The 13,770-nt window shown below is 38.3% G+C and overlaps 1 protein-coding gene across 3 annotated transcripts in view; it reads right to left on the reverse strand.

The window, feature by feature from the left end:
• Positions 1–2,063: 2,063 nt before the first annotated feature.
• MED23 (mediator complex subunit 23) overlaps positions 2,064–13,770 on the reverse strand; it is a 62,714-nt gene continuing 51,007 nt past the window's right edge. For all 3 annotated transcript variants that reach the window (XM_023557064.2, XM_003404136.4, XM_010592320.3), the window contains 4 exons: positions 12,952–13,166; positions 12,177–12,297; positions 11,332–11,463; positions 2,064–9,556 (listed from right to left, as the gene is read on the reverse strand). In XM_023557064.2, the coding sequence (XP_023412832.2) occupies positions 9,389–9,556; positions 11,332–11,463; positions 12,177–12,297; positions 12,952–13,166 (636 nt within the window). In that variant the 3' untranslated portion in view covers positions 2,064–9,388. The remainder of the gene's footprint in view (positions 9,557–11,331; positions 11,464–12,176; positions 12,298–12,951; positions 13,167–13,770) is intronic.

The following is a 13,770-nucleotide window of genomic DNA, read 5'->3' on the forward strand; positions in this document are numbered from 1 at the left end:
CCCATTTTGGGAAAAGATTTATCTTTGGAAATAAAAGTATATATTAATTTCCAATTGCAAATTTGCAGACACTTATATAAACCCCACAGAGTGAGATTCCTGATATCAAGAGACAAAGCTACCCCACCTGAAAAGGTACCGTATATCCATGTTGTTCAAAAGATGTGACTTTTGCAATAAACTCTTTGTAAGATTCTATTGTGTTTACATGTTATATGTTCCCAATACATGCATATTATATGTATATACATATATACACACATACACACAAGCATATGTACATCCTACTTAAACTACCATGACGATTTAAAAAGCTGCAGTGAAATCATTCCTAAAACGTTGGAAGATCTTAAAGAAGCAATTTAAATTCTCTAGCTCTGGTTTCTTCATCTGCAAAATGGTTGTCTTAGTTATCTAGTGCTGCCATATCAGAAATACCACAAGTGGATGGCTTTAACAAAAAATTTATTCTGGCACAGTTCAGGAGGCTAGAAGTCTGAATTTAGGGCACCAGCTCCAGAGGAAGGTTTTCTCTCTCTGTCAGCTCTGGGGGAAGATCCTTGTCATCAACCTTCCCCTGGTCTAGGAGCTTCTCAGCTCAGGGACCCTGGGTCCAAAGGACACACTCCACTCCTGGCTCTTCTTTCTTGGTGGTATGAGGTCTCATCTCTCTCCTTGCTTCTCTCTCCTTTTGTCTCTTGTAAGATAAAAGGTTATGCAGGCCACACTCCAGTGAAACTCCCCTTACATCAGATCAGGGCTGTAACCTGCATAAGGGTGTTGCATCCCACCCTAATCCTCTTTAACATAACCTAACTTCATTTCATTAAACACAGGCAGAAATTAGGATTTACAACACATAGGAAAATCACATCAGATCACAAAACGGTAGACAACCAATAATACTGGGAATCATGGCCTAGCTAAGTTGATACTCATTTTTGGTGGACACAATTCAACTCATAACACCAAATCATCATAAGATTTGGGTAATCACCAAGCTCATTAATGTTAGATGGCCACATTTTACTATTTTTAAGCTTTAAACAGATATTGGTTGATATTCTAAATGTGGCTGATACTCAGCTTCTTGGGAGCTAGAAGATATCCTCAAAAACCTATTCAAGAGCCAGAGAAACCAAACTGCTATTTTGTTTCCAAGATCTACTATTTCAGATTAGGATTTCAGCCTAAAATTATCTTTGTCTTCCAAATGTCCTAACCTTTGCTAACTGCAATTTCAGCATCTTTCTTTAGCTCAAATTCTTAAATACCCTAAAAATTAATGTTGGTTCTGGAATATAGTGAGGAAAGTGGAAAAATAAATGAGAGCAAATTACAATCAAAAGGGAAGCAAACTCCACCCCCCAAAACCTAGATAAGAACCCAAGGAAACATGATGAAGTACGCTCCCTGAAATGATTTTTATTGCTATTGTCTAACAGCTATACTATCATCTGATTTTTCACATGTAACCCAGAATGTTAAACCTGTTGCCACTACGGTCTTTGAAAGAGAAATGTTTTATTGAATAACTTTTAGATAAGAGCAATTGTGGTGGATCTTACTCTAGAACTACACTGTCCAGTACTGTAGCCACATGTAGTTATTTAAAGCTTAATAAAGTAAAAAATCCAATCCCTCAGTTGCACTAGCCATACTTCAAGTGCTCAAGAACCACATGTAGCATTGGACATCACACTTACAGAACATTTCCATAACTGCAGAAAGTGCTGTTTGACAGAGCTACTCTAAAGCCGCTATTGATTTTTAAAAAGAAAAAAATTTTTTAGGATAGGATGTAATGAATGTAAAGGGCATTTTTTTTTCTCAGCTGTATCCTAAAACTGAATAAAGTTTGTCTCTATTAATGTCTCTTGCTAATAACTCTTTGAAAAGCTTATTCTAAAAAAATTATATTTCCATTTTTTTAAGCAAGAGGAAAAATTAAATTTTTAATAATTGAAATGTATATAGGAGCCTTGGTGGCACAGCGGTTAGAGTGCTCAGCTGCTAACCAGAAAAAAAAAAAAAAAAAGTGGTTTGAACCCACCAGGTGCCCTGCAGGAGAAAGATGTGGCAGTCATTCAGCTTCCATCAAGATTTACACCATTGAAAACTCTATGAGGGAGTTCTACCCTGTCCTATAGGGTCGCTATGAGTTGGAATCGACTTAATGGCAATGGGTTTAGTTTTTATTCATGAATGCATACATCCCAAGGAAGTGATAATGTTGATTTCCTATTTGTATATTACCACCACATGTCTGTTTGTCGTATTGTGGTGGCTTGCGTGTTGCTGTGATCCTGGAAGGTTTTCCGCTAGTATTTCAAACATCAGCAGGGTCACCCTTGGTGGACAGGTTTCAGCAGAGCTTCCAGACTAAGACAGACTAGGGAGAATGACCTGGCAGTTTACTCTTGAAAATACTGGCCAGTAAAAACCTTATGAATAGCAGTGAAACACTGTCTGATAAGAGTGCTGAAAGATGAGCCTCTCAGGTTGGAAGACACTCAAAATGTGACTGGGAAAGGGCTGCCTCTTCAAAGTAGAGTAGACCTTAATGATGTGGATGGAGTCAAGCTTTCAGGACCTTTAACTGCTTATGTGGCATGACTCAAAATGAGAAGAAACAGCTACAAACATCCATTAATAACTGAGTGTGGAATGTACAAGATATGAATCTAGGAAAATTGGAAGTCATCAAAAATGAAACGGAATGCCTAAAGATTGATATCTTCAGCACTAGTGAACTCAAATGGACTACTATTGGCCATGTTGAATCAGATAATCATATAGTCTACTATGCAGGGAATGACAAATGGAAGAGGAATAGTGTTGCACTCATCATCAAAAAGAACATTTCTATATCTATCCTGAAATACAACACTGACCGTGACAGGATAATATCCATACACCTACAGGGAAGCCCAGTTGATAGAACTATTATTGAAATTTATGCACCAACCACTAAAGGCAAAGATGAAGAAACTGGAGATTTTTACCAACTTGTGCAGTCTGAAACTGATTAAACATGGAATCAAGACGTTGATAATTACTGGTGGTTGGAATGCGAAAGTTGAAAACAAAGAATTGGTAGTTGGAAAATATGGCCTTAGTGATAGAAACAACACCGGAGATTGCATGATAGAATTTTGTGAGACCGACGACTTCTTCATTACAAATACCTTTTTTCAACAATATAAACAGTGACTATACACGTGGATCTTACCAGATGGAATACACAGGAATCAAGTCAACTATATCTGTGGAAAGAGATGATGGAAAAGGTCAATATCATCAGTCAGAACAAGGCTAGGGACCTAGCATGGAACAGATCAATTGCTCACATGCAAGCTCAAACTGAAGTTCAAGAAAATTAGACCAAGTCCACAAGAGCGAAAGTACAACCTTGAGTATATCCCACCTGAATTTAGAGTCCATCTCAAGAATAGATGTGATGCGTTGAACACTAATGAAAGAAGACTAGATGAGTTGTGGAATGATATCAAAGAGATCATATGTGAAGAAAGCCAGAGGTCGTTAAAAAGACAAGAAAAAAAAAGACCAAAATTGATATCAGAAGACTCTTAAACTTGCCCTTGAACGTAGAGAACCTAAAGTGAAAGGAAGAAATGATGAAATAAAAGAACTGAACAGATTTCGAAGGGTGGTTCGAGAAGACAAACTAAAGTATTATAACGACAGAAACCCTGGTGGCGTAGTGGTTAAGTGCTATGGCTGCTAACCAAAGGGTCGGCAGTTCGAATCCACCAGGCACTCCTTGGAAACTCTATGGGACAGTTCTACTCTGTCCTATAGGGTCGCTATGAGTCAGAAGCTACTAGACGGCACTGGGTTTGGTTTTTGGGTTTTTGGTGCAAAGATCTAGAGAAAGAAAACCAAAAGGGAAGAACATGGTTGAGATTGTGCGCTGATTGGACCTAGTAAGGAAGAAGTGTCAGTGACTCTGCACTTACTGGTAAAACATTTGTGTGCCAGAGGGCGGGAAATTAATCCTACAAAAATTCAGGTGCCTTCCACCTCAGTGGAATTTCTAGGGGTCCAGTGGTTTGGGGCATGTTGAGATATTCCTTCTTAAGTGAAGGATAAATTATTCCTTCCAGCTCCTCCCACAACTAAAAAGGAAGCACAACACCTAGAGGGCCTCTTTGGATTTTAAAAAAAGTTTTAGAGGCAACATATTTCTCATCTGGGTGTGCTACTTCAGCCTATTTATTAAGTGACTTGAAAAGCTGCTAGTTTTGAATGGGGCCCAGGACAAGAGAAGGCTCTGCAACAGGTTCAGGCTGCTGTGCAAGCTGCTCTGCCACTTGGGCCATATGATCCAGCTGATCCAGTGGTGCTTGAAGTGTCCCTGGCAGATAGAAATGCTGTTTGGAGTCTTTGGCAGGCCTCTATTGGTGAATCACAGTGTAGACCCTTAGGATTTTGGAGCAAAGCCCTGCCATCCTCTGCAGATAACTACTCTCCTACTGGCTTGTTACTGGGCCTTAGTAGAGACTGAACACTTAACTATGGGACACCAAATCACCATGCGGCCTGAACTGCCCATCATGAACTGGTTGTTGTCTGACCCAGAGTCATAAAGTTGGACGTGCACAGCAGCACTCCCTCATTAAATGGAAGTGGTATATACGAGATCAGGCTCGAGCAGGACCTGAAGGCACAAGTAAGCTGCATGAGGAAGTGGCTCAAATGCCCATGGTATCCACTTCTGTCACATTACCTTCCATCTCCCAGTCAGCACCTATGGCCTCATGGGGAGTTCCTTATGATCAGTTGACTGAGGAAAACTGGTGCCTGGTTTACGGATGGTTCTGTGCGATATGCAGGCACCAGTCGAAAGTGGACAGCAGCAGCACTATAGCCCCTTTCTAGGACTTCCCTGAAAGACAGTGAAGAAAGGAAATCCTTCCAATGGGCAAAACTTCGAGCAGTGTACCTGGTTGCTCACTTTGCTTGGAAGGATAAACGGCCAGATGTGCAACTGTATACTGATTCATGGGCTATAGCCAATGGTTTGGCTGGATGAAGGGAACACGATTGGAAAATTGGAGACAAGGAGGTATGTGGATAGACCTCTCTGAAGTGGAGATATTTGTGTCTCATGTGAATGCTCACCAAAGGATGACCTCAGCAGAGGAGGATTTTACAATCAAATGGATAGGAAGACATTCTGTGAAAACCAGTCATCCTCTTTTCATAGCAACTCCTGTCATTGCTCAATGGGCTCGTGAACAAAGTGGCCATGGTCGCAGGAATGGTGGTTATACATGGGCTCAGCAACATGGACTTCCACTCCAAGGCTGACTTGGCTACAGCCACTGCTGAGTGCCCACTCTGCCAGCAGCAAAGACCAACACTGAGTCCCAGATATGGCACCATCCCTCGAGGTGATCAGCCAGCAACCTGGTGGCAAGTTGATTGTACTGGATATGGAAAGGGCAGCACTTCGCTCTTACTAGAATAGACACTCTGGATATGGATTTGCCTTCCCTGCTTGCTTCTGCCAAAATTACCATCTGTGGATTTACAGAATGCCTTATTCACCGTCATGGTATCCCACATAGCATCGCCTCAGATCAAGTGACTCACTTCACAGCAAATGAGGTATGGCAATGTGTCCATGCTTACGGAATTCACTGGTTTTACCATGTTCCCCATCATCCTGAAGCGGCTGCTTTGATAGAACAATGGAATGGCCTCCTAAAGACACGATTACGGTGCCAGCTAGGTGGCAATACCTTGCAGGGTTGGGGCAATGCTCTCCAGGAGGCTGTATATGCTCTAAACCATTGTCCAATACATGGTGGTGCTTCTCCCACAGCCATGATTCATAGGTCCAGGAATCAAAGGGTGGAAATGGGAGTGGCACCACTCACTATTGAGCTAGCAGCTTACCTGTGGGATTTGTCCATCTTTTCAGTCTGTGAGCAAGAGCCCTGCTCTCTGACCTACCGATCTTGGGTCCACCAGCCCCTACAGCTATGTGAATCACAAGATGCCTCTTTCCTGACTGACAGACTTGGGACATCCCAGCCTCTACAACCACGTGAGCCATTTCCTTGGTATAAATCTATCTCTTTGCATATTTATATGTTTTACTGGTTTTGTTTCTCTAGAGAACTCAGCCTAAGATAAACATGCTTGGCATTTCTCAAGATGAAAGAACTGAAGAAAAAATTCAAGCCTTGAGTTGCAATATTGAAGGATTCTACAGGAAAAATATTAATGCTGCAGGAGCATCAAAAGAAGGTGGAAGGCATACAGACAGTCACTGTACCAAAAAGAATAGATTGACATTCAATTATTTCAGGAGGTAGCATATGATCAAGAACTGATGGTACTGAAGGGAGAGGTCCAAGCTGCACTGAAGGCACTGGTGAAAAACAACATTCCAGGAATTGATGGAATACCAACTGAGATGATTCAACAAATGGATATCTTCCAAGAAACTTGGAAGACAGCTACCTGGCTAAATGACTGGAAAAGAGATCCATATTTGTGCCTATTCCAAAGAAGGTGATCCAACAGAATGCAGAAATTATCAAACAGTATCATTAATATTACACACAAGTAAATTTTGCTGACGATCATTCAAAAGCAGTTGCAGCAGTACATCAACAGAGAACTGCCAGAAATTCAAGGGAGATTCAGAAGAGGACATGGAACAAGGGATATCATTGCTGATGCCAGATGGATCATGGCTAAAGCAGAGAACATCAGAAAGATGTTTAACTGTGTTTTATTAACTATGAAAAGGCATTCGGCTGTGTGGATCATAACAAATCATGGATAATATTGCGAAGAATGGGAATTCCAGAACACTTAACTGTGCTCATGAGGAACCTGTACATAAACCAAGAGGCAGTTGTTCGAATAGGACAAAGGGATACTGTGTGGATTGAAGTCAAGAAAGGTGTGGATTACAGGGTTGTAATCTTTCACCATACTTATTCAATCTGTGTGCTGGGCAAATAATCTAAGAAGGTGGACTATATGAAGAAGAACAGGGCATCAGGATTGGAGGAAGACTCATTAACAACCTGTGATACACAGATGATACAATCTTGCTCGCTGAAATCAAAGAGGACCTGAAGTACTTAACTGATGAAGATCAAAGACCACAGCCTTCAGTATGGACTACACCTCAACATAAAGAAAACAAAAATCTTCACAACTGGACCAATAAGCAACATGATGAAAAACAGAAAATATTAAAGTTGTCAAGGATTTCATTTTACTTGGATCCACAATCAATGCCCATGGGAGCAGCAGTCAAGAAATCAAAAGATGCACTGTACTGGGCAAATGTGTGGCAAAAGACTTCTTTGAAGTGTTGAAAAGCAAAGATGTCATCTTGAAGAGTAAGGTGTGACTGACCCAAGTCATGGTATTTTTAATTGCCTCATAGGTATGTGAAAGCTGGACAATGAATAAGGAAGACAGAAGAAGAATTGATGACTTTGAATTATGCTGTTGGTGAAGAATATTGAAAACACCATGAACTGCCAGAAGAATGAACAACTCTGTCTTGGAAGTACAGCCAGAATGCTCTTTAGAAGCAAGGATGGTGAGGCTTCCTCTCACATACTTTGAAGATGTTACCAGGAGGGGTATGTCCCTGGAGAAGGACATCACGCCTGGTAAAGAAGAGGGTCAGCAAAAAGGAGGAAGACCCTTAATGAGATGGACTAACACAGTGGCTGCGACAATGGGCTTAAGCATGACAATGGCTGTGTAGATGGCGCATGTTTCATTTTGTTGTACAGAAGGCCACTATGAGTCGGAACCGACCAGGTGGCACCTAACAACAACAAATTATCAGTGTCATAATTATTCCCATTCTAGGATTTCAAAGCTATATATTCCTCTTGAGGCACAAGAATATATTGAGACTATGTTGAGAATAATTCTTGAAATCATTTGAAGCATAAAGCTTCTGGAGAATTTTGAGAATATGGTTAGTCTGAAAAAATTACTTATGACATTATATAAATTTCAAGCAGGGCTTGTCTGGCAAATAAAGATTTATCCTGAGTGATTGCAATAATATGACCTATAAAGAAAATAAAGGTCTAGGAGGAATATGGAGCCCTGGTGGCATGGTGTTTAAAGAACTATGGCTGCTAACCGAAAGGTCGGCAGTTCAAATCCACCAGCACCTCCTTAGAAACCCTATGAGGCAGCTCTACTCTATCTTACAGGGTCGCTGTGAGTCACAATCAACTTGATGGCAAAGGGTAAAGGTTTTTAGGAGGAATATATTTGGAAATAATCTGAAGTATAGTTGGTTAAACTTAACTAATTAAAAAAATATATTAACTGCTAAGTCTATGCCTAGTCATCAACTGTGGTGTGTCTGACCTATGGATACAGCACAGTTCTATGTTGTAATCCAGCCAGCAGACACTCATTCAAATTAAGTATGAAAGAAATCATATAGTTTATTCATTCAACGGATTTTTACTATTTTCCAATCTTCCCTAAATTAACAGTATGTCTCTCAAAATCTAATAAACCCTAAAGAACTAAAATGAGCACAATAGTTAAAAATACATTTTTTAAAAGTTTTAAGATTATAAATAGTCAAAAAATCACATTATTTGACAGGTGAAAGTGTCAACCTAGAACAGCAATTAATTTATTTTTAAAAACAGAGATTGAAGATTCAATCATTTAAGCCTGGCTTTATTTAAGTTTATACATTTCCAGAGATGTTATTTTCTTACATGGCCTCCAACTCATTTCCTAAAGTACGTTCAAGTCCACAGCAAAGGCAAAATATTGCCAATCTACCTTGACAGAAACATTAGATCATTTACTTGGAAGGTTACAATAAAAAATTTAAGCCATTTAAGAAAGAATAGGAAACCACATTTGCTCCCACAGTGCAATGAAATCTAGAGTCCTTTATCTGGTAAGCATCCCAGACACACCAAAACAGATTTATATATAAAAGAGTTTTAATAACTAACTGTTGTACATGTTGTGGTACTTTTAAAAAAGGTATTTAAATACTGAATCTGTCATTAATAAAAAAATAAAAACAAAACAATGGCTAAAGTAGGACGATTAAGAATGCCTAGTAAAAGTGATTTGATCATGGATAACATTATGTAGCTCTAATAAATTGTTACGGATATGAACAGACTGTAGCTGACTTGATCTCTTAGAGACAAAAATACAGCTAGGGAGTTATAAGGTTTCAATAGATTCACTATTGAATCAAAATAAAACAATCTGAACGTCATTGCTGCTTCTGCTACATCATTATGTAGTGTGATCACGTTCAGATTTCATAGATCTAAGTCCACTTGCAAAGATGGGTATATTTCCATTTTCGCCACATTATGCCCCAGCTTCACTGTGTTACAGGTAAAGACACCGGCACCTGATTAGGCTGTGGTGCTGGAGACCCACTATTCAAGCCTTGTGGAGGCACTGCGGCTGGTTCCATCTTGCTAATGTGGGTGATAAATCGAAGACGAAGCTTTAAAGCTGGTTTTAAATTACAGATGATCTTCTCTACCTAAGAAACGAAAACACATTAAAAATATTTTAACCAGAGTATTTCAACTTCCCCCCTTTAAAGAAGTGATTTACACATATCCTGAGACATTAACCGGGGAGTAGAGTAGGGTGGACGAGAAGTTTCTCTACATGTTTTATGTCTTAACAAAAGATACAATTATTTCTCTTTTTCTCTCTTTACATATATCTAGGCATATATATATATATATATATATATATATATATATATATATATTTCTATGTGTGTGCATATGGATTAGAAACGCTGGTGGCATAGTGGTTAAGTGCTACAGCTGCTACCTAAAAGGCTGGCAGTTCAAATCCACCAGGTGCTCCTTGGAAACTCTACAGGGCAGTTCTATTCTGTCCTATAGGGTTTGTATGTACGTATATATATGTGCATATGTACTCTTACAAAAACCTATCCTTTTATCTAGTTAATTAGTCATCCCACTACCAAAAACTAATAAACATGTCAAAAATTTTACACATCCGACAAGTTAATCATCCTCTTAAAATGCCATCTTCACAGAGGCATGAGGTATGACTACATTTTAAAGTTCTTTGAATAACTCACATCAGCAACATTTATCTACTAGGCTAAATTTTTTTTGTTTTGATTTAAACCTGAAATTATAGCAAATTAATATTAGATCTAGTCTTATTTAAAGTACTTTAAGGAAATAAGTACCTCAACCAGTTTCACAATTTTCTTAGTTTTACTAAAATACTCTTTGACCTTACCAGGAGAGATCAATCCATTAATAGTTTTTCCTTTCTGTTTACCTTTGAGTCAAAGTTTCTTAGGCCCAAATGCAATACTAAACAAGTCATTTCTTTATTGGTTCCCATTCAACTCTCTTTGACAATCTTGTTGAAGCATAAAGGAGTCAACATCTTCTCCACCCAATATTCCCAGCTCCAAGGGAAGAACCCAGTAGACTAGGATTGATGTATCAATTTAGCTCCCTTTCCCCTTACATGAAGAAGTAACATAAAATATGAATGGAAGAGGGCACAAAACTTCATCTATCTACCCTGCCCCACCCCTCTGTAACAGCCCAGATTCTGTTTGCTACAGTTAGGAAGCTTGGGTATGATCCAAGGAGATCCTTTCTACTTTCAGACAGCTCTATTAGGAAGTGTCTCTTTATATGCTGAGTCAGAGCGTGCCTCCCTTTAACTTCACCAGAATTCACATGCCCTGTGAGGTGACACAGAGCAAATCTAGTATATTCCATATGGCAACTCTTCAAATAGGGAGGACATGAACAATTCCCTAAAACTTTTCTTCTTCAGAGTAAGCACTTCCTGATTTTTCAAATGCTTTTCATGAGTTACTATCTTGACCATCCTGGTTTCTGTCCTCCAGTCATGCTGCAATTTGTCCACTGTCCCTATAGTCTACCCTAACCACTGAGGGGAAAAGAAGGATCTCCTTTATTCACAACTCGATAGCTCGCTGGTCTTTTTAGTGGCCACACCACAGTGTTTCTTCCTAATGAGATCACTGTCAATTAACTCTGTGGGTCTTTTTCACATGCCTTGCTACAGATACCAAGGGAGAAAAGTATGAGAAATTATAACATGAATTTATTTAAATATTATATCCAGAACAGTATGTCCATGTAGCTAAAAGAGTCTGGTATCAACCATTTCCCCTTACCAAAAAAAAAAAAAAAAAACAAAAGCTCACCCAAACAAAAAAGTCCATAATCATGTGTTCAAATTTTCTAAATAACACTTAAAAATAGTCAAATAAATTGAACTTACCTGCTCTTTTACGCTGTCACCGGTAAACATATACTTCATATGATATAAGAAGTCACAGATGGGATCCATGTAATTTAAATGGGCGCTACACTGGTCTACATTCAGCAGCATGTCATAAAATGCCACACCAATCTGTTTAACACATAATGTGAAATTACTTAAATGGTTAAAAATCATTGGATAATTCAGGGTGATGCAGCTAGACTCTGTTACAACACTAGCACAAGGGGATAACAAGTTTGTCAAAGGAACTGTTACAGATCATATGTATCTTTTTGCACACGGAAGATGTGATACGCCCTGCATTTATAATGGAATCCATAGCGCTACACGGTGCTTCTAATAGGGCTTAAATAGAATTTCTCTTCATAATTAGTAATTTCTCTTAAAATTAGGAGCTACATAATCACCTTTCCAGAAACCATGGTTATAGCTGCACTCTCAAGGATCCTTTGGATTGTACCTTCTTAGTTCCATTTGATAGCTCATGCTGTAAGGTTCTATTTCTGGCTCAGTTTCTCCTCTATGACCTTGTTATGGGTGGCTGACTTCATCTATCTCATGATTTTAAGCAACTATTCTGCACTGTAGGCTCCCAAACGCCCTTCTCCATCCTTAAGGTTCTCTCTGAAACCTACACTTGATGAGATATTTTCTCCTGCATCTTCAATTCAAAACCATCCCACACCAACCTCACTATAAGCACACTATGTCCTCTAAAATTTATCTTGGATCTTACTTCACTACTAATGCTTGTGAGCTGTAGTTTGAAAACACACTGGGATAGAAACCGAAATAGATCCTTTAGAACTTAATCTTATCACAAAAGACCCAGAGTATTTTACCTCTATCATACATCGAGTTCTCTCTTGCTGAAATCTTTGTAAAAACGGTCCTACAAGATGGTATACGTAAAGCAACTGGAATTCAGTCTTCACTATAGGAAGAAGTACTTCGGTGAGAAATCTAAAATTTGAATATATTAAAAAAAACTCTTGTGACTTGAAATCAGTTGAATTATTTGAATTTTGTTAGTATAGCCTGCCTAAGTATTTACAAAACTTGTAATAATTTTTCTACAGTTCATTTTGATTTTAGTAACAATAACAATTCTTACATCTTTCACTGGCCCTATTTTAATTGTTTGCTGAGATAAATTACTTTACATTTAGAAGTCATTCTTATCAGTAACTACTAAATGACAAAAAGCGAATTATCTGAAGTAAAAAGAAAATAACTAATACAATATAAATGTCATTCTCAGGAAATTTCAATCTAATTAATATCAATTTTTTGGTCAAGAAAAATAATCAGAAAATAGGTTAATATCAGTTCTTCAAAGCAACTTTTGAGATACATTCTGGAAAAAGCATGCATTTGACTAAGCATCCTGTAACTATAACAGAAAACTAGATACCAGATTATTACTTGCACATACAAATAAATTTTTTTTTCAAATAATTCTGAAATACAAGAAGCTTTATGATTAACCAGAAAATCTACTAAAACATTCTTACTTTGCAAATTGCTCTAACGAATTGGGGCATATTACTTCATATGTAAATGAGATTAAAAAACAGAAACAAAAGTAAAATTTCTTAAACAAATCATAAAACTTACTTTGGAATGAGAGAAAGTTGCCCAATGCTAGAATGGTGCCACACAGCATGTGCTAGAGCTAACGTATAGCTACAGCTCATCTCGGAGTAGGACTGATGACAAGCAGTGAAATCAAAGAGGCGGAAGGGATAGCCAACCCATTCTGTCTCAGATGTCAAGCTGGGACTGCTGATAACATGCACAATTCGATCATGAAGGACAATCCAATATGGTTCCTTTAAAACCAGAGGAAAGCCTGCTGAAAAATATCACTCATCCAGTATTCAACCCCAAAGCCCCCAAAATTAATGATTTCTCTGTCTTTCAAGTTTTCTACTTATCCAACTTGTGTCTTTGTGGGCACGGAGATTTTGAAATACAGTTGGGCAGTTTCATAATTGGTCAAACCAAGTCAATAATAACCTGGAGAGAACTGTCTGTGAGTTAGAGACTCCATACTTGTATCTGTCCAGATCATTTGGTACCTAATATTTACTATATAATAGACTTTATCAATATTTTCCATACAGATGGTACTTTACACATGTATAATTTAGAAATAAATAATATTTTTTAGGGGTGTGTAAGAGAAAAATTACAAACAGGACTGTGTAATCAAATTTGGAGAACACTGAGTTAGACAAGCAGTATTGAAATTTAAAGATATCACAACAGATAAAACTAATAAGTTAAATTTCATTTTTTACATTAGAATAAAATCTGCTTGATGTTTGTAGAACTGACTTTAACTGGGGAGAAACAATTAGCACGCACCAAACCACAGGTGATAACTAATTTATTAAGCTGTGTGGTGCAGCTATACACAAGAGGAGAGGTCAT

This window comes from Loxodonta africana, chromosome 1 (assembly GCF_030014295.1).
Source record: "Loxodonta africana isolate mLoxAfr1 chromosome 1, mLoxAfr1.hap2, whole genome shotgun sequence".
NCBI classification, from domain to species: Eukaryota; Metazoa; Chordata; class Mammalia; order Proboscidea; family Elephantidae; genus Loxodonta; species Loxodonta africana.